General features: G+C 38.1%; 2 protein-coding genes across 3 annotated transcripts in view; one reads left to right on the forward strand and one right to left on the reverse strand.

Annotated features, from left to right (window-relative positions):
• The window catches only part of SUGCT (succinyl-CoA:glutarate-CoA transferase), a 749,888-nt gene extending 739,601 nt beyond the window's left edge, over window positions 1-10,287 (reverse strand). For both annotated transcript variants that reach the window (XM_029926667.1, XM_029926657.1), the window contains exon 1: window positions 10,177-10,287. In XM_029926667.1, the coding sequence (XP_029782527.1) occupies window positions 10,177-10,267 (91 nt within the window). In that variant the 5' untranslated portion in view covers window positions 10,268-10,287. The remainder of the gene's footprint in view (window positions 1-10,176) is intronic.
• A 149-nt stretch (window positions 10,288-10,436) lies between these two features.
• On the forward strand, window positions 10,437-12,990 carry MPLKIP (M-phase specific PLK1 interacting protein). The gene is made up of 2 exons (XM_029926680.1): window positions 10,437-11,094; window positions 12,139-12,990. Exons 1-2 carry the CDS (start codon window positions 10,630-10,632, stop codon window positions 12,337-12,339), a joined length of 666 nt encoding a protein of 221 aa, XP_029782540.1. The 5' UTR covers window positions 10,437-10,629; the 3' UTR covers window positions 12,340-12,990.
• Window positions 12,991-20,250: the final 7,260 nt, after the last annotated feature.

The raw sequence follows: 20,250 nt of genomic DNA on the forward strand, positions 1-20,250 counted from the left end.
AAGATGTGGTATATGTATACAATGGAGTATTACATGGCAATGAGAAAGAATGAAATCTGGCCATATGTAGCAAAGTGGATGGACCTTGAGGGTGTCATGCTAAGCGAAATAAGTCAGGCAGTGAAGGACAGATACCATATGTTTGCACTCATAGGTCCTGTTCTCCTGAACAGGAGAAGCCTAATGGAGGACCATGGGGAGGGGAAGGGGGAAAGAGAGTTGGGGAGAGAGAGGGACGCAAAACCTGAGAGACTATTGAATATTGAAAACGAACCGAGGGTGGGAAGGGGAGGGGGAAAAGAGGTGGTGGTAATGGAGGAGGGCACTTGTGGGGAAAAGCACTGGGTGTTATATGGAAACCAATTTGACAATAAACTATTAAAAAATATATCTGTGTTACACCTGAGTAAAGAATATTAGTCTACAAAGACATAAATATGTATAAAACAATTCACCTGTGCTTGACTACCACCCACAATGCAGACATGCTTAGAGTTAAAAAGAAGATGATTAGCAGTAACGTTTGGCTCTCGGATGTGGATACTATTTTTCAGCTTGACCTCCTTTGCTAGAACTCTTCCAAATGGTTTGAAGTACCATACATATCTTGCTCAGTTTCATGGCCCTAAATCAGGACCTTGACTTAAGAACCCTGTGCAGAAGCCGCTGCCTGACATATTGGATGCTGACTCTCTCACTCTTCTTCCTCCTAATAGATATGGGGGCTTCTCCTTCATTCATCTCCCAAGTTAATGGCTATTACAATTTGATTAGTCTGTCTTTGAAGGGGACTTTCAGGAATATTCTCAAGCAGTTGCAGAAACTCTCTGTTTCAGGAAAGTTCCCTGTCTTCTCCCAGCCCATGTGAACTGCCAAAATTTTCATCTGAATGCAAGAAAAACATGGCATCTGCGAATCTGTCCAAAGCGACAAGCCAAGCATTAGGACTGGGGAGTCCTTTTCCTCTGCCTTCTGGTGGCACCTCACCTCTTCTGCCTCCCCCTCCTCCTGTTTCTGCACCACTTTGGGTTCAGCCTACCTAACTGGTTCCTATTGCATCTTCAGTGCCTCCAGAATCATTGACTCCTCCTTCTACCCTTGCAGAGCCTGGATCCTGCTTCAGATTCTGTGTCTCCCTCTCTCTGCCCTTCCCCTGCTCATGCTCTTTCTCTCTTACTCTCTCTAAAACAAATAAACGTTAAAAAAAAAAACTTTCTAAGGTTTTAACAAACTTCCCCAGGATTTAAAACTGAAAACTGAAATCTCTGGCTAATTCAGCTTGTTTACTTGATATGTTATGTTCTGACAGAATGTCATCATTCAATATTCTGCTTATTAAAGCGTTTTGTGTCACAGAAATAACCGAATTTTCTGTGTAGGAGCCAAGAGCACCTTCTTGGACTTAGACAACCAACTTCAGATGTCCTCATCGGTGCCTCAGGTAAAAACTGACATGGGGACAAACTGATTGACTTTTAAGTGCACCCAGGTGGAACATCATTCAGTATTTAAACTAATTGAAACCTTTATTCTGACAAGATTTACTGAAATAAGCTCATGATCCCTCTTGCAATTTGTTAGCAACATGCATTGATCACTAAACATAAGGTTTATCCAGTTTTGACTTCTTATTTCAGAAAAACTAAGAATATTTAGGTCTGTTGAAAAACATGCTTTGTGCTTAACTGATTCATAAATTTGCCATCCAAAGAATCTTGGTGTTAACAGTTCACAATTGAATTGGTTACTACTTAGTTTTCACTGGAGACTAAGGTTGCTAAGAGTTTACAATTCTGCTTTTCTCTCTGTTAAAAAGTCAAAGTTTTCTTGGATTATTGGTCTTCTCTTGATAAGAAAATGTAAACAAAGCTGTTTTCTTTTTTCTCTGCCCAGAAAAACCAATTTCTATGTTTTGTCTTCATCAGGTCTTTAATGATCCATAATCCTATTTAGGCTTGTGCTTTAAAACTTTCTAAGGTTTTAGAGGTGCCTGGTCAGATCAATCAGTTAGGCATCCGACTTAGGCTCAGGTCATGATCTCACAGTCCTGAGTTTGAGTTCACATCATGTTCTGTGCTGACAGCTCAGAGCCTGGAACCTGCTTCAGATTCTGTGTTTCTCATCCTCTCTTTTTCTCTCTCTCTCCCTCTCTGCCCCTCCCCTGCTCAAGCTCTGTCTCTCTCTTTCAAAAACATAAATACACATTGAAAAAATAAATAAAAACTCTCCAAGGTTTTAACAAACTTCCCCAGGATTTAAAATTGTAAACTAAATGAAGTCTATAACTAATTTGGCCTGTTTACTTGGTTTGTTATATTCGAGGATAAGGACATCACTCAATATTGATTATTAAAGTGTTCTGTGTCACAGACATAACTGAGTTTTCACGTCAATTGCATTACAATGAACTCTCATCAGATTGTTAACAGTGTTCATTTCTGAGTTCTTTGTGATTTATAGTTATTGTTCTGATGCTCTCACAAAATGAGTTTTGTCTTCAAGGGGATTGATAAAAAGGACTTTTGACAAATAGGTATTTGATATCTTTAAGATCATATAACTGAAATGGCTAAGAACTTCCAGAACTAACTAAAAAGCTGCATTCTAACTGAACAAGAATTAGTATCATGGAACTAAATGAACTGAGAAAAATGATTAGTTTTTGTAACTCTTGTTTGAAACACTGCTATTTCTGTAATGTTTGCTCTTCCAGATTAAGGCAACTTTCTCTTAAGATATCTATGACTTTCAGAAATATGGTATTTATTTATGTGTAAACAAATTCAAGCATTTAACTTTTCTCTCTACCTGAACCCTATGAAATTCAAAAAGTCTCAGTGAGTATTCTTTCTTCCATGGCAATCATAGTCATTTGCATTAAGTTCAATAAGAATCTGTTCTCCTTCTAACAGGACACTATTGGAAACATTGGTTATTTTACCAAGGCTTAGACTGGAGTGCCATATCTGAGAGAGACATGCATAGACTCAGATGACCAGACAGCTTTAAGGAACTGAGGTTGACTTTATGAAACATGGAGCCATAATGTCCCTTGGAAATGTTGGCCTGATACCCTGCTTACAGAGTTTCCAGCAGCCTTACCAGGTGAATAAAGAATATCACTTTCTGGTAGGTCCAGGAATCTCAGGATACTTTGGGGACCTCGAAGAGAAGACCCCCCAAATCTATAGGTATTATAGGTATGTCTGATGATAAGTATTTGGCTTAGCTTCTGGCCTACAGAAGCTACTAAAAGTTCAATCGATATTCCTCATGAAAAGTTCCAGCAAAGCAGATTTTAAAAGATCTATAAGACCAATTGCTACTCTTACTGGGTTTGTGAAAATAATTAGGCCAAGAAGCACCTGGTAGTTCAGTCAGTTAAGCATCTGACTCTTGGTTTCGGCTCAGGTCATGATCTCGTGACTTGTAAGTTTAAGGCCCCAGCCAGGCTCTTCAGATTCTGTCTCCCTCTCTGTCTGCCTCTCTCCTGCTCATGCTCTCTCTCTCTCTGTTCTCAAAAATAAACATTTAAAAGTCCCAAGGTGTCAATCATTGATTCAATAAATATTTAAAATAATAATAACTAGGCCAAGTTTGTTAAAAATTGGACATATTTTTCAAAACAAATTAGTCCTGATTTGACTATTTCTAGAAATAAGGGTAATTTTAGAAAAAAATGTTTCAATAACATCTAGTTGATTGTTTTTGAAAGTTTGTTGTTTGCCTAAGCAAGACAACTTGAGGTAAACTTAAGAAATTGCCACAATAGCTCATGTATAGACAGTTTTCGTACTTGTTCTGTGGGGATAATAACAGGACCCCATGGACATATGATTATTTGAACAGCAGGAAAATGGGATTGATTCCCCCCAACAACTGTATAACTCAACTAGCACCTTGACCAATTCTACATGGCTAGAATTACAAAATCATTCCATAAAACCCAGAGTGTACCCCACTTCATGGAGTTAACTATGAACATGTGGAGATAATGGATAGCCCCTCTTTCCCTATGACTGGATTAGGTGATGCACTTGGGACTGCCCATATCTCCTGAGACCTGTCTGCTCTCATTTGCCAGTCTCAGGAGACTGCTCGTAATTAAGATTTTGTTACAGCTAAACTTCAAACGATGAGAGCTTCTTGGTAGTTTTATCCCATAGCCATATTTGTCCTGGGAATCACCTCTATTAATGTAAAATTGCAAATAGAGGCTTTTAGCCAAGCACACAACAGCCACCCTTAAGCAAACCCAACTCATAGTCACCCATAAATTCTAAAGGTGACCCTCCAAACCAAATGGCCTTTGATCCCCTAACTGTAGGAGGAACCAATGCTTTATTAAAACAGAGTGTTATGTATATAATCCTGATTACCACAAAAATATGACAGGGTTACTAACTCACACAAATACTCAAATTGGCACTTTAAATGATCCTTCTCTTTCCTTTAATGATTGGTTAAACTCCTGGACTGGATGAAAATTTTGTCAACTACAAAGGACTCTCAGTTGGGCTTATTTTTCTTTTTGGTATTCTAAGTATACGCAGTATGTTATATCTGTAGGGCAAACTGTCTCCACCATTAATGACTACCAAAACCAGTACAGTCCAAGAACTGACCCCTCTTTCTCAAGTAACATACATTCAGGCTTATATCCAGGAATTAGGTATACCTTAAGACTCATGCAAGACAACCTCGAACCTGTCTGGATTGGACCCTACTAAGGTCACCAGACCACTGTAACAGCAGTAAAACCTCAAGGCTTCTCCCCATGGATCCACCTTTCTAGAATCAAGACTGTCTAGCCCCAGATAAGAAGAAGCCCTCCAACAAGTACAGCTGCAAAACAGGTAGAGATCAATGCCTGTTACTCAAATGAAACTCTGCATAATACACACCCAGAGGCCTAGAGGCCCATGAATCCAGTCCACTGCCAATCTTGACTTTCTTGCATTCAATCATTCTCTATTACCTTAGAGAAACTCCCTGAATACTTTCCTCCCAAAACTCTCATGATCTGTCCTTCCCAATCCCAAGACTTCATTCTCAACCTTTTTATTCAGGGCGACCTCTCCGAATTTACTTTGTCAAACATCATAACTCAGCTGGAGCTATCCCCCACCTTGATGTCCTGTTCTCACAATACAATTATCACCTCTTTTCAGGCCAATCTTTGTCTTTTTCATCATATCCTTTTGGTTTTCTCCTTCCAGACAATGCAATACAAGGATAGTTTTCTTGGAAGGAAACCTGTACTTGGCTATCCTGACTCCTTCTCTCCTTAGGACCCCTGGCCCCAATACCCATTCCCAATTATTGGTCCCCCTCTTTTTATTCTCCTTGTTAAATTTGTCTCTTCTAGAATCTAACAATTCCATTTATGAATGATGGCTCAACTATCAGAAGGTCCCCTCCACAAATCCCATGGACCTGGCCACCAAGAAATTTCACTCAAATCGCCTACCAGCATGTTAATGTAATACCATGCTCTGGTCTACAACTGTACAAAAACCCTGATGGATTGACAATTTAGTTAGGGAAGTACAGCTCTATGCCCCTCATTCAGCAGGATGAAGCTACTGAAGATGAGACCTTGCCCAAGTGCCAAAGATTTGTAATTGTCCATCTGTGAGGAGGGACTGTGGAAGCCACTTTTAGGCAAACAGGCTTGAACAATGGAATGCAAAAATGGGCTACAGTGACTACCTGGCTGAATGCAAAAAGAACCATCAGGCAACCCACCCTGAAATAGCCATAGGCCCTAAATAACCAATGGGCAACTTACAACCAGGCACAGATACCAAAAAAAGGTAAAATTCCTTACATTGCCATATCCTCACCTTCCCTCCAGACAAGCAGCCCCCTCCCACTGCCTCACTACAGAAAGCCCCTCCTCTCCTGTCCAACCATCTGCTCCTTTGCTGTGTATTCAATAAACTTCTTTCTACTTTATTCTTTCTGCCTCAGGTGAATTCTTTCAACCTCTGCACCACAGGCTTCCACCAAATTGTCACTCCACATTTGGAAGCCCCATCCGATTGAAACCCTGCTCTTCAGGCACATTGGAGACTCCCAAGCACAAGTTGCATCCAATACTTTATCAATGAAAATGTTATGTGATAGTTAAGTGATCTACTGTATTCAGTTTAGGCCTAACCCTATCAATAGCTGAACAAATCATAGCCTAGAGATATACTGACCTTTTTACTACTGGAAGTCTTTAACATGAAACAGCTAATAACAGGACCTGTATAGAAAAACTGAGATAATCTAAAAGTTTCAGGAAATATTAAGGCAAAGCTTATGCTCTAAGTATACAAACATTAATTTTTTTACATATAAACATTTCTATACACAGAAATTATTAAATATACTCTCCTGTCCTATGAAGTGTTTTACATCAAAAATATGTTTTTAGTGTTTGTATTTATGCACTTTTAGCCAGAAAGTTAATATAAGGTTCCTGGAGCAGAGATCAGAGTATTATTACTTACATCAAGAAATGTACCACTTTTCCCACACCTAATATGCCACAGCATTGCAAGAGAGCCAGTTGGTTAGACCAGTACATACAGGGGTTCAACGACAGGAAAGATCCCCAAAAGTATAAATCTGGGAGTATGTATATTACAGCTCCCAATTGCCACCTTTCCTTGAGAAAGGCAGATAAAAGATAATCTTTCTAATGTAAGCAAATTTTCCTTAGGAAGAAAAGGGAAGGTCTCTGAGTTCTTACCCTCTGGAATGCAAGTAAATGTCTCAGGGAGAGATTCATTTTATAGCTTTACAATCTCAATCTTGACTGTCTCCAAGGCTCTGAGTTTTACACCCCTTTGAAATAGAAACACACTTCCTGGGCATTCTCTAACAATCTAATCTCTTAACTTCCAAGTCTTGCCCTTTAACCCAGATTCTGATTTTCTTGACCTGAGAAAGCCATGATCATGCAGAAACATGAAAATATACACTTCTTGGTAATATACAGTAAAACAAACCAAAATATTTATATTTGCAGCCCTTGTTAATATCTGACACCTCCTAAAATATTGGCTTTCAGGCTCTTTCTAGAGAACCTTGGTAATTCCTCAGAGGTGCCTCAAAAGCCTCTTTTCAGGTGGGCATTTAGAGGTTCATAGTGAGCAGGGTTCTGAAACCCCAAGTCCTGCTTCAAGCACAGCCCATCTGCTCTCATAATTGGGGCTTCCAATTATATTTTTTGAAGATATGACCTTACAAAAAAAAAAACTTGAAATCCACTGAACGAAACAAAACACCAAAAAATCTTAAGCAACCTAAATAAAAATCCTATCTTATAGAAACAGACATGGTTCCATTTACATTTTCACTTAAATTTCCTTGGCTTGTTACTCTTACTTGCATTAATGTGAAACCTATAAAATACACAATACCACAAAATTAACCAGTTATTTCTGGGGCTCCTCATATTATTCACAGGTACTCAGAAAATTCTTGATGCTCTACTGATGTCCTATGTACACAATGCCACCTGAAAAAAGTACCTAAACACTAAGTGTCTTCCATGAAAGCACGGACCTATCCAGTATCCTGTTTTCTAATTCTGATACTCCCTAAACTGTACTGCAATTCTCTTTGGGGGGAATAGTGGGGGGTCAAACTTCTGTTGCTCATAAAAAATAAGAAGTGCTCTTTTCTCTCCACAGGACTCAGACTTCAGGGGGCAGCCACATACCCTCATATCTGTCAGCCCAGTTCTTTACTTTTCTACTCCCGTTCCCCTCATCTCTCCCCCTGAACTCACCACCATACAAATAAATTCAATACAAATAGATGCCTCAGACCCACCAGTTCAGGCAACCGTATTGCAATTCCCACACTAACACCTGGGAAGAGTCTAGCTAAACTTATAAATATTCAATATTAAGGTTATACCTACTAATCTCTAAATCTAAAATACGTTACACAGCATTTTCAAAATTTTACATGTTGATTTATCTGTTGCATTTTCCAAAAAACAGACTGATTGTCAATTCATATATCTTTACTTAGGAAAAAAACAATCTCCTGGGATTCAAGAAGCATGAGACCTGGTGATGTAATGCCCAAGTCACAGTATCCCCCAAAGACCAGAGACCGCCAGGGAGACCGAGTCACGCATGCAATAGCAAAGGGCGGTTTTATTACGGGCTTAGGCTGGCAGAGCCTAAGCTCGGGCTCACAGACTTTACCGGTGCGGTGGATCCATGCTGAGAGCCCCGAACAAGGCATGAGTAGGGTTTATATGGGATTTGGGAAGGGGGACTTACAAGAAATTGTGACACAGATACAGTGATCCAATCATTATTGTATAACGGCATTGGCAGCAACTGTAACCATACATTTTGTTTAGAGCGTTCGTTACTTTTGGCGGGACCCAATCACAATATTTAGAGTAGTTTTGAAATTAACCAATTACAGAGCGAGTCCAGGGTCTTGTTCGGCGACTAACAGGTTAACTTTAACATTAGGTAACAGGGTCCTATCTAAAGTTCCTATCTGCAGGCCTCACCTTAAGGAATGTGGGGAGAGGTAGCTGGCCTTTCCTGATTGGATACCGCAAGGTGGTCTCCTGCTCTAGGCAATGTGTAACTGCCTGATAGTTTTGGGGAAACTGAAACTTAGGCCTTCTAGTTCAGAGGGGGAAACTTAAAGCCTGTCATGGCATCTGTTTGGTTTAGCCTTACAGTGGCACCTCTGTTTGTTATGTGAACTTAAGCAAGTCAACTCAACTTCTCTTGGGCTACTTCTACTTCTCATCTTTAAAAAGGCAAATGGCCTACGATAACAAAACACCACTGCAGGGAAGATCATTCTAAAAATGTAAGCCAAGTAAAAAGACAACATACAGTATTTTAATCAACTCTGCAAATCTTTTGCCAGTTATAAAATAAATTAATAAAGGTAATTTTGGCCTCCACCACCCTCATTTTTCTGCACCCTCTCCCCCAAAGGTAGACTGGTTAATTACATGATAGCTATCACTGATAACGTTGAGACAGACCCAATCCTTTATTCAGTAAATAATCTGACAGCTCAATTACCAGGCATTAGGCTAAGCACCAAAGACAATGCCCAAAAGCTACATTGTTGCCCAAGATAATAATACATAATAAAGTAGATAATCTGGGTCCTCGTGCCTTCCTTGCATGACAAGGCCTAGATGGCATTATCCTGCCCAGATCGATTCCACAACTTGGGTCTAAAGGAGAAATCTGATGAACAGAACTTGCTCAGAATAAATAACAAAAAAGCATTGTTTCCACTTCTCAGGAGGGATGGAAGCTGAGAAGACCTCACACTCCTCAGCTAGCCACGTCACCGAGCACGTCAAGACAGTAAGGAGTGAGAGCTGCAAGGTGCACAGCCTGGAAAGCCGAGGTCCCCACCACCCGTTAGGCTGTGATTTAATGAGTCCTAAAGTTCCTTAAGACGGTTTCCTATAAACTGATTTCAAGAGTCCTAGTGGATTATCATCCCCAAATTCTGAAGTAGGAAATAAAGTTCTTTAAAACGGTAGTCAATTTAAACTACATTTTCTAAATAAAATTCTGGGACAGGTGTCTGGTACAAAAGCGTGTTTTATTATACACTGGGTGTCGTTCTTGGATTCGCACATTTGTCTTCATAACCAAAGTTCGTAAAACAGTCACGATTTTAACAGCTTTGGTCGAAGTCTGCTCTTTGAAAATCAGCATCTCTGCCTCGGAGCCACCTCCCTAACCCTCTTCCATTTAACAAGAACAAGGAAGGGATTAAAGTCCGACTTGAGTTACCACAGGCTCTCCCCAGGTTACGTAGAGATGTACTCTCAAATCCTTTCTAAATTGCGGATGGACGTACCTTTTTAAAGTTACTTAAACTTGTGGGACACAGGGTGGGGGTAAAGGACAGAGACGAGGCGTCCGCCCAGTACGACCGCGCAGGGGCGAGCTCTGGGCCCCCCAGCCGGGAAGCCGGGCAGGGTCACCCCTGGGCGGCCGGAGCCGCGGGGCCACCGAGTGAGGGCCCCGGGAGGCGGGAGAAGCCAAAGGGCGAGCTGCGGGGACTGGAGACTCTTCAGGAAAGCGCGGGCGCTCTCCCCATGGCGCTGCCCGAAGGGGAAAACTCTGGCTGGGTTCCCCTTCGCCGCCCGGACCCCGTCTCGGAGGGTACCTGACTGCGGGCGGCCGGTCCACAGCCCCCTCCCGCCGCCCGGGCCGAAGAGAAGGCGGGTTCTCCGCAGAGCCACGACCCTCGCCAGCATCGCACGCCTCTCCAGTAGCCTAGGTCCCGGCGTGAGGAAAGAGCACCGCGCGCACCGCCACTGGGGGCGCCAGCGAGCACGCGAGGCCCCGCCCCCAACTGGGCCACCCCCCCCCCACTGGGCGGAGCTCCGCCAAAGTGCTCTCGATCTCACGTCATCGTTTCCGGCAGTTGTCAGTCGGTCCCTACCGCACACCGCAAAAGACGACAAAGCTCTTTGCTGGAGTCGAGGGCTCGGCCTTTTTTTTCTGTCCTTTTTATTTCTCCTTCGTTTACTAGTGAGTCCGCTCAATTTCCACCCAATTCAGTAACGCACTTAACTAGCCTGACGTCTAGCGGAACCTTTGTGACCACGGAACCAAAATGCTGTACCGCGCTGGGAGGCAGAGGACTTTTTTGGCAAAGAACCACCGAGTCTCTGAGAAGGGTTGGTCGGGACAGTTCCGGCGGGAGAACGCGGCAGTGAGGTCTTCGTCTTCATCGCCTGATATGCACCGACAGAATTTTCGACCTCCGACTCCTCCCTACCCCGGCGCGGGTGTAGGAAGTTGGGGTAGCGGGAGCAGCTTCCGGGGTACCCCGGGCGGAGGCGGACCACGGCCGCCCTCCCCTCGGGACGGGTACGGGAGTCCGCACCACACGCCGCCGTACGGGCCCCGGTCTAGGCCCTACGGGAGCAGCCACTCTCCGCGACACGGCGGCAGCTTCCCGGGGGGCCGATTCGGGTCTCCGTCCCCTGGCGGCTACCCTGGCTCCTACTCCAAGTCCCCCGCGGGGTCCCAGCAGCAATTCGGCTACTCCCCAGGGCAGCAGCAGACCCACCCCCAGGTAATAATAGCCAGTGTTTGCCGAGCTCTTACTGTATGGCAGGCATGGTACTAATAATCCCTTTACATGGATTATTTTGTTTAATCCTCTATGAGGTGAGTTACTATTGTTGGCCCTGTTTTGCAGAGGAGTAAACTGAGGCTGAGAGAAGTTAAGTAACTTTTTTTAGATTATCTTAAGTAACAGCTGTACTTTCTGTTTCTAGAGCCCTCCTGCTTTGAACTAGTACATTGCCGTTCATATACAGATTTCCCTAATTTCCTCTCCTTTGCCAGGGACCTTGCCGGTTCGTCTGAGTAAATTATTCTCCTAGTAGGGGGGGGGGGGGTAGAAAATTGAATGAATCCCCAGCAGAGCGCTACAGCCTGGTGCCATTTTCTTACTACCGGCACCCTTTTTAGGCAAGGGCGGTGGGAGGGGGTTGGGAGCTTCAAACGCCACTAGCTTCTGCTGCAAGTCTTCTTAAAGGAAGATCAGTGATATTGGAAGTTTCTCATTCTTCCGTAAATGTATTCAGGAGGCCGAAGGGGTATTTCTGATGTGTCTAGGATTTCTGTCGTTTAAAACTTCTGTGGTTTTCTAACTTGTCTTATACTAAACCAACCTCACCCGTTTTGAGTATGGCGCTAAAAAAAATAACATTTCATAGGATAGACCAGTTCTAGAAATCTGAAGCTGTGGGGTTAAAAGGGGAAAAAAAAGTTTTAATTTCCTTCCAGAAGAAGATGGAAATGTTGAGGGAAAATTGGAATATAATTAAGTTCTTATTTCATCACCAGCTGATAGTTCTACAAAGTTACTACACTAGAAATCTAGAAGTATTTGAAGATGACAGTTGGCATGGAATTACTAATAAACGAGTATGTCAAACTGGCTTAAATACTTTTAGAAACAAAAAAACTTGATTGAAGGAGGAATGGACTTTGCAGTTGAACATGTTTGGGTTCAAAACACAACTTTTAACTAGCAATGTGATCCCACTTTTAAAAAAGTGCCAATTATCTCTACTAAACCTTTTTTTAACTGATGATTTTTTTTCTAAAGGGTTCTCCAAGGACATCTACACCATTTGGATCAGGGCGTGGTAGAGAAAAAAGAATGTCTAATGAGTTGGAAAGTTATTTCAAGCCTTCAATGCTTGAAGACCCTTGGGCTGGCCTAGAACCAGTATCTGTAGTGGATATTAACCAACAGTACAGCAATTCTCAAACATTCACAGGCAAAAAAGGAAGATACTTTTGTTAACATTTCTGAAATTCACCCGGAAGCTTCTTGTGACAGGAACATCTTGGACAAAACTTTACTTTTACTTGTGTAATTAAGTTGAACCCTAGGATGGTGACTTTGAATAATTAGTTGGGTCTTCTTGGTATTTTTCATCATATCAAGTATTGTTGATAATAGAGAAGACAAGGTAGAATAATTTGCAATATTTAGCCCTTTGGAAGTGCCTACCACATTTTAGAAGATTTACAGATTCCAGATATTACCGTTCATGGTTATATAATGGACATTTGTCTTTCCAATGGTTTTTCCAATGTTTTAAAATAAAACATTTTGTCTTTCTAGATATATTGTGGTTTTGTCATATGCTAAAGAAGTAGAATTATCAAAATAATGCCTGTAATCACTTGCTTAGAATTCATAGATAAATATTTTGCATACTACTTTGAAAATTAAATAAACCATCCTTTGAGCTGTAGCTAGTTCTATATTTGTTCATAGGGAAAGCAGGTGAAGGATGAGAACAGAAGAGAATTCTATTCATATTTATTAAAGCCATGTTCTTTGTGCATATTTATGTAATGCTTTTGTAAAAATGCATTGAAACTTGATTGAAAGTCACAGAAACCCACTTACTCTTAAGTAAAAAAGAGGGTATTCTTTTTATACTCATTTAACGAGAAAGGACAATGATAGATCTATTTCTTGCATAGCTAAAGTGTTCTGTATCTGAATTTCTCAACATCTCTCAGTATTATGGGGTCATTTTCTCTTAAGCCAAGGAAGATGGGTACCAACAGTCTGATATCACTTCCATTGTGAAGAGAACATTTCCCAACACTGTCCATCCCAAGAAAGACCAATTTATCATGCCTGGATCATGTTTCTATAGTCCTGAACCAATATTATGCCCAAGGCAGTGAGACCTTAAACTGTGGACCTCCCCTATGAGGAGACAGGGTCCCATAATCTTCAGCCCCACTAGGGCTGCCTGGATTAGAAAAGTGGTTTTCCAAAGGAAGGGATGCTACATGTATATACCTATATTAAATATTTCGCCCCCAAATATTTAAACAAAATTAGGTCTTTTTCAGGCTTTTTGATAGTTTGAGATCATACCATGATGAAGATAGAGCTAGTTACAATTCTTTTTAAATTTTCCCCCCAAAAAACATCTAAAAATGGTCACACCACCTATTTGAGCCATACTCTGTTCTGTGAGGCAAAGAAGAAAATGAGAAGGGAAGGAGTTCAGCTAAAATAGAAACTCCACAACAGCCAGGACTATTTCTACCAACTACTAGCTGGATGAGTTATTTAACTTCTCTATGCCTCATTTTTTTCAAATGTAAAATGAAAATAGTACCCATGTCATAGAGGTGTTGTGTTTGAGGATTAAATGGGTTTATATGTGTGCAACTCTTAGGCCAGAGCCTGGCACATAGTAAGCACTCAATACATGGTAGCTATTACTTTCTCATTCACCCCTATAGAGCCTCAGCTCCTATAATGATGTCTGAGAAATAGTAGGTGCTTAATAAATATTTGGTGAATGAATGTAGACATTCTGATTATAACTACAATATTGCTCTGCCTTGTCTCTTCTTTATAAAACAGATAGTAAATTAGTAATTTTCCCCAATATTTTAAAGGAAATGTCTTTACTCTCTTAACACCTTGTCTTTCCAGATTATTTGAGGTCATAATATGTGATGGAAATTAGACCAAATAGAATACCTTTATAAACCTTTTAATGAACTTTATAGGTAAGAAATACTATCTTTAGGAAATGACATTTGGAAATAATTACTAAACCACCTCTTAGAGATCACTGGGTTATTGGCAAAGATGAAAAAGGAACTCAGGAAGGATTTCGTGCCAGTGTATTCATATTATACTTGGAAGATACATAAATTGTAAAGGTTCCAGTGGTTTATGTGCATTTTATCTCACTATAAGTGTAATGTTAAAAAAACTAAATGTAAAATTTCTTTCTTGCCAAGTCCCCAACATCTACTTCCAGAGATCTGGCCTTCTCTGACTTTTCTTAAGAGGAACCTTTTTTTTTTTGTCCTCGGGAAAGGTGCACTGCTATTTCACTGTAGTTGGTAGTGTATTCAGTTATCCAAGTTCGTGGCAACATTGATAATTTGGTTTGTTTCTGTTAGCCCATCTTTGTTTACCTGAATGAAAGGAATTGATCATTCTTTAAAATGAAAAAATAATTGTGTTTTAGTGTTTCAGAGTACACATTTTTGCCTCCATAGAAATGCTACATAAGTTGGAAAATTTTTTAGTTAAGTATGCATCCTGAATATTCAGATAACTGAAGAACAGAAGTATAATCTGTAGTGGGGTCTTCAAACAAGGGTGTGTGTACTTCTGGGAGTCTTCAGCCTTTCAAGGGAAATGCAACTATAAAAACCTTTCCAGATCCTCAGTTCCCATATATACCCTTTGTTAAAATGATCTGCCTAAAGAACATTTCCATGGTCAGTGAATTATGTCAGTTCTCCTTTTTTATCTTCTGCCTTTTCATAATAACCCTTCTACTTTACATAAGATGACTATGGCAGCTTGTGTTTTCCAAAAATGACCTCAATAGTATTTCAGGTTCCACATACCCTTCCAGAACCTTGCACTACCCCATCAAGATGTGGAGTTACATCCCTTCCCTTGCAATCTGAACAGAACTTTTTCCAACTGTTCTATTTAAGAAATGGTAAAAGTTAATTTTCATTAGGAGTGAAGTGTGGTCTTAGAAATGGGTTATATTGGCCAATGTGGAGATGTTCAGAATTCAGATATGTTGTCAAGTAGGATAGTATAATGATAGGTCTTGCCTTTTTTGTTTCCTGACCAAAAAATCATTTTTCCTGTGGGTGAATAATGTGAAAGTAAAGCAAAGAGCAAGCATGTAACATGAAGGTAAAGGTACCTTATTTTTAGGTAACAAGCAAATAATAAGATTATTTGCCTCATCTGTCTTAGAATATTCAAAATCGGTACAAAAGCATGATGGGTTTTGGTAAATGCTGTCAAGCAAACTATTTTCACCATTCTCAGTAATGGTAAAGAGCCTGATAAATACGTCTCAAATCGGTCTCAGTAGCATAGTTAGCATGTTTTCAAGGAGGAAGAAATTAAAAGTTGCATGTTTTTTTCTGACATACTAATACTAGATTTTCAAATGAATAGCTCACATACCAAAGGTAAGTTCATGATTGTATATTTTCCAGAGCATTTTTCAGATTTCTTAGGAGAAACTTAACTTTTGCCAGTTCATTATTAGATTCTGTAAATCCTTATTAATTTTTTATCTAGCCCAAGTCTCCTCCTTATTTCCTATGCTGTTTTTCATTCTTAATATGTATTTAGGTTTAAATTAACAAATATATTATGAGTTTTATTTACAGTAAATAATAGCCTTATGGGTTTTATTGTAAATAAATTTATTATAAATAAAACCCATAATAGTCATTGATACACCTTGCTTATTCCCTGAACTTACTAGTGATTCAATATATTTTTCCTCCTAATTTCCACAGCCTAATTTGTCATCTGATTTAAGACATTATGACTCACTGTTACATACCACTTAGTAAAAACACTACTAAATATTCCCAAAATGTATACTAGGACATAGTACAGCTAACTTTAGAAAATCAGCTTTACTGAGTTATGATTATTTCTTGCTTTTCAGATATTTATATTACATCCTAATTCTGTAAAATATATAACCTTTTCAAACATAGTTTCTAATCTATATATAATTATCCTTAAGAAATCTATGTAATTTTTAATTTTCTTGGGAGTATTTTTACTCCGTTTTGTCTTAATTTTAAGCTCCATAAACAAGATGACTCTTAGTGAAAGAGTTATAAATAAGTCTTTATAATAAACATCTTTGGTTAACTCTCCAAAGTTATTGGAAAGAATTGAGAAGGAAAATGGCTTGAAAACAAGGTCTTTAGTGAGGATAGTTTTCAGTTCTTTGCTTTCAACAAAATTGAAGAAAGCTCCATCAGACTGTTGATTAAAATCACTAAAAATAATTTGATGACAGAGCCAGTTTATAATTTTTGGCATATAACCTAAAAGGAGTCCAGAAATTCTATCCCTTTTTACTATATACATGAATGAATTTTCTTAGCATTTATACATATGTATTACATATTTATACATTATATATATTACATATGTGTGTATTTATACATTATATATATATTAATTAGAAAATAGTAACAAAATAGATGTCTTTATGGTAGCAGTTAGCAATATTATAAGAAGAAAATACAACACTATCCTCATTAAGATACATTTCCCATAAAACTTAATTTTGTGGTTTTAATAATTTATTAAAATATTTTTTATCATTTGAATAGTAATGATAATCCAAATAACATTCTCCAACTCTTAGAAGTTTATAGTTACTGTAAATGTTTTTTAATTTCTAAAAATTTTTTTGTTTTAATGTTTTTCATGTATTTTTGAGTCAGATGTATAATAGAGTATTAGTAAAAGATTTTCAAGCAATACACTATATTACAATGAGATAAAATTACATGGGAAAGTATAATGGAGATATGGCTTGGAAATGAAATAGCATAAAATTTCAATAACTGTTTTAAGAAGTGATGGTTAATACCAAATTGCTGTGATGTATCAGCTGTATACCTTTGTAATGCAATGGATTTGGCTTTAAATATCAATATTACAGAAGTGACCTTTATAGTAGAGAGTATATGACCGAAAATTTTAAAGATCTGCAGAGGAGGAAGAAAGGGAGTGCAGTAAACTATAAATCCAAAAGAAGTCAGGGAAAGAAAAAAATAAAAAGTAAAAGTGATTGTAGTAAGTCCAAATGTGTCACAATGAATCTAAGAAAAATAAAAATCTGTTTTAAAGAAACATCATTTTGGATTAGGAAAATGGAATCGATCTATTTGCTGGTTTTAAAAAGATAGATCTAAAATTAAAGGATAAGATAAAAGGTTATTAAATTCATATTCACAATCACAGTGGGGATTTTAGCACATCTCTACCAGACATGGACAGACATATCAAGCAGATGTGGAATTTGTAAGGATAGAGACAAAACAGAGATTATGTGTATATATGTACATTCCTTCCAACCACACACAGCATATAATAATTTTGATAAGTGTTCTAAATGACAAAGTGCAAATTACGAAGATGCGATTGATATGCAGATAAAGTTCTCTGACAAAATGTTTGATAAATTTAAAAGTAAAAAGTACTCTCCCTCAAAAAATAAAGAATAAATCAGTGAAACAGAAGACAAACTGTAGAGAATGTTAAGAAACCAAAAGCCTATTCTTTGCATAAACTGAACAAAAATTAATGAAGGGGGAAAATGACAGAAGAAAAAGTATAATATCAGAAACTGCAAAAAAAAAAAAAGACTACAGTAAGAAAACATTAGTAACAGTAATGGAAGGAATCACCTAGAAAGATAATACAATAGTGAAATAAATCATTATTGCATCATCCTTTTTTTATTGCATTGCCCCAAGTACTGCATCATATTTTAAGAAGACACACAAGAAATCTAGAGTCACATTCCATGTAAACGTTTTTTTAAGCTTTCACTGAGCACAGTTAGGAATTTATCTTTTTTTTTTTTTTTTGCATTCATGATGGTAAAGAAAAAGGTATTTCATGAGCACTGTGGATTCTAACCTTAACTATAAATTTTTTCTGAAATTCAAGAATCAGTGAGTGAACAATACATTTCTAAGAACAAAGGAAATCTGTAATCTCATATAATTTGTCATCCAAAAGAAAGGACTTCATCACACTGCTGTGTCACAAGAACATCTTTTGTGTTCATCAAAATTTACACGATCAAGTTTATAAGACAAAACTTAAAAGCAGGTGCATATTAAAGGTGATTAAAATGAATAAATGATATAAAAGTAAAAAATCAATAGGATTGACTTTTAATTGGTGTTTGCAAATCTAAAAGTGAAAATGTTTTGCAATTATGAAGCACAGAAGATAGTCTTAGACTACTTAGCATTTTGAAGATACAAGTCTAAGAAGAACCATTAGATCTCAAACCCTTACTAATCTAGAGCCCGTTAGAGATCTCCTTGAAATCTGGAGTCAAAGGTTATAAGTTGAATATGTTCTAGGCTTATGACAGTTAAGGGATGTCTATTATATTTGAGGTACTTTACCAATGTCTCCTATCTTAACATGAAAACCAGGAAATTAACAAAAATTGAGATTTGCTACGTTTATATTTTTACTCGGATTTATAATAAAGTTGCTTCTAACTATATATTCTGTACATTTTGCTAAATAACTTAAAATACGTATAAAAATTAAAAGGATGTGTTGGCCCCAGATAACAAATGATGGTTTTTTTTCTTCTGGTATACTGAGGATTAAGATGAAGAAATTATATTACTGCCGATAGAGGCTTTGAAAGTCACTCAAAGATTGTACGGCCAAAGTATTTGAAAACAGTTAAAAGGAGTAATATTTTAGAAAAGGACATGATCCAAATCAACTCCAAAAGAATAGAAAGCAAGAATAATCCAATAGTCATTATAGATGCTGAATTGATAATTATTTTCCCCACAAATGACACTGGACTTACCAGGCCTTCATGGCACACCTAATACCTGTACTACAAAAACTTATACTAAAAAAAGAAAGAGAAGAAAAAAGAAAATATCTATCCAACACAGGCTACATACAACCTTGGTAGTAACTTGATCTCAAACCTGGCCAAGGACCTATTAATGGAAATTGTACGATTTATTTAACTTATAAACATAGTTGTAAAAAATCTCAAGTGAGATACCACAAATTCAGCAATTACAAAAAACGTAAAGTGGGGTGCCTGGGTGGCTCATCCTGTTAAGCATCCAACTCTTGGTTTCAGCTCAAGTCATGATCTCAGCTTTGTGGGCTCAAGGCCCGCATCGCACTCTGCTGGCAGTGCAGAGCCTGCTTGTGATTCCCTCTCTCTTGCTCTCTCTCTGTCTCTCTGCTCCTCCCCCACTTGCTCTCTGTCTCTCAAAATAAACTTTTAAAATGTTTTAAATAAAAATATTTGTGCATAAATTTATGTTTAAAGTTGTGATAGGCCAATTTGCTCACAAATTTTGCATAATAACCTGGCCATGAACTCAGTATAAAAATATTTTTAAGTCTTACTGAATACAGTATCAGAAAGCCTCATTGCACAAATTAGTTTTGCAAGTAAAAGAATTAAAAGATGTTACTTTCTTCTGCAAGTAATAACCTAGAAAAATACTTGCGCTTGTATTTTTGCAGAGACATTCAAGAATGTTCTTTGCAGTGATGTTTGTAAGATCAACAGATTGGCAATAATCTAAATGACCATCAATAGGAAAAGGGTTAAGTTATAAATTTGCAAAATGTAATAGAATTCACCAATGAAATTAATTTAAGCTACAGACACAATATTAATAAATCTAAAATAAGTTTATGTAAAGAAGAGGAAAAAAAAGGCTATCTGCTATTCTTTACATGAAAATATAAAAGTGCCAAACAATAAAGTGTATAAAAACATGAATGAAAGTAAGAAATCCTATTCATGACAGTAATTATTTTCGGGTAGGGAGATAGAAGCTTCAAATAAATTTGGGTGGATGGGTAGATGGGTGTATATTATAAGGTATCAAAAGTTGGAAAATATTGAAATTTATTAAGACTGGCTATGAGGTATATGTTTTTTCTCATTTCTTCAAAATATTTCATATTAAAAAATTTGATCTCTTGACTTATTCTAAAATGCCAGAATCACCCAGATACAAAAAAAAAACAGATTGCAAGATAGAATGCTGCACGATACCTCATGAACATAGATACAAAAATCATCAAAATATTAGTAAATTGAATCCAACAATGTATTAAAAGAGTTATATTCCATGA

The sequence above is a fragment of the Suricata suricatta genome, chromosome 2 (genome assembly GCF_006229205.1).
Source record: "Suricata suricatta isolate VVHF042 chromosome 2, meerkat_22Aug2017_6uvM2_HiC, whole genome shotgun sequence".
Lineage (NCBI taxonomy): Eukaryota > Metazoa > Chordata > Mammalia > Carnivora > Herpestidae > Suricata > Suricata suricatta.

Bases quoted from the DNA above. Each gene is read 5' to 3' on its own strand.
- MPLKIP (XM_029926680.1), top strand. From the start codon at position 10,630: ATGCTGTACCGCGCTGGGAGGCAGAGGACTTTTTTGGCAAAGAACCAC. The intron at 11,095-12,138 runs GTAATAATAGCC...TTTTTTCTAAAG, and splicing joins AGCAGCAGACCCACCCCCAG to GGTTCTCCAAGGACATCTAC.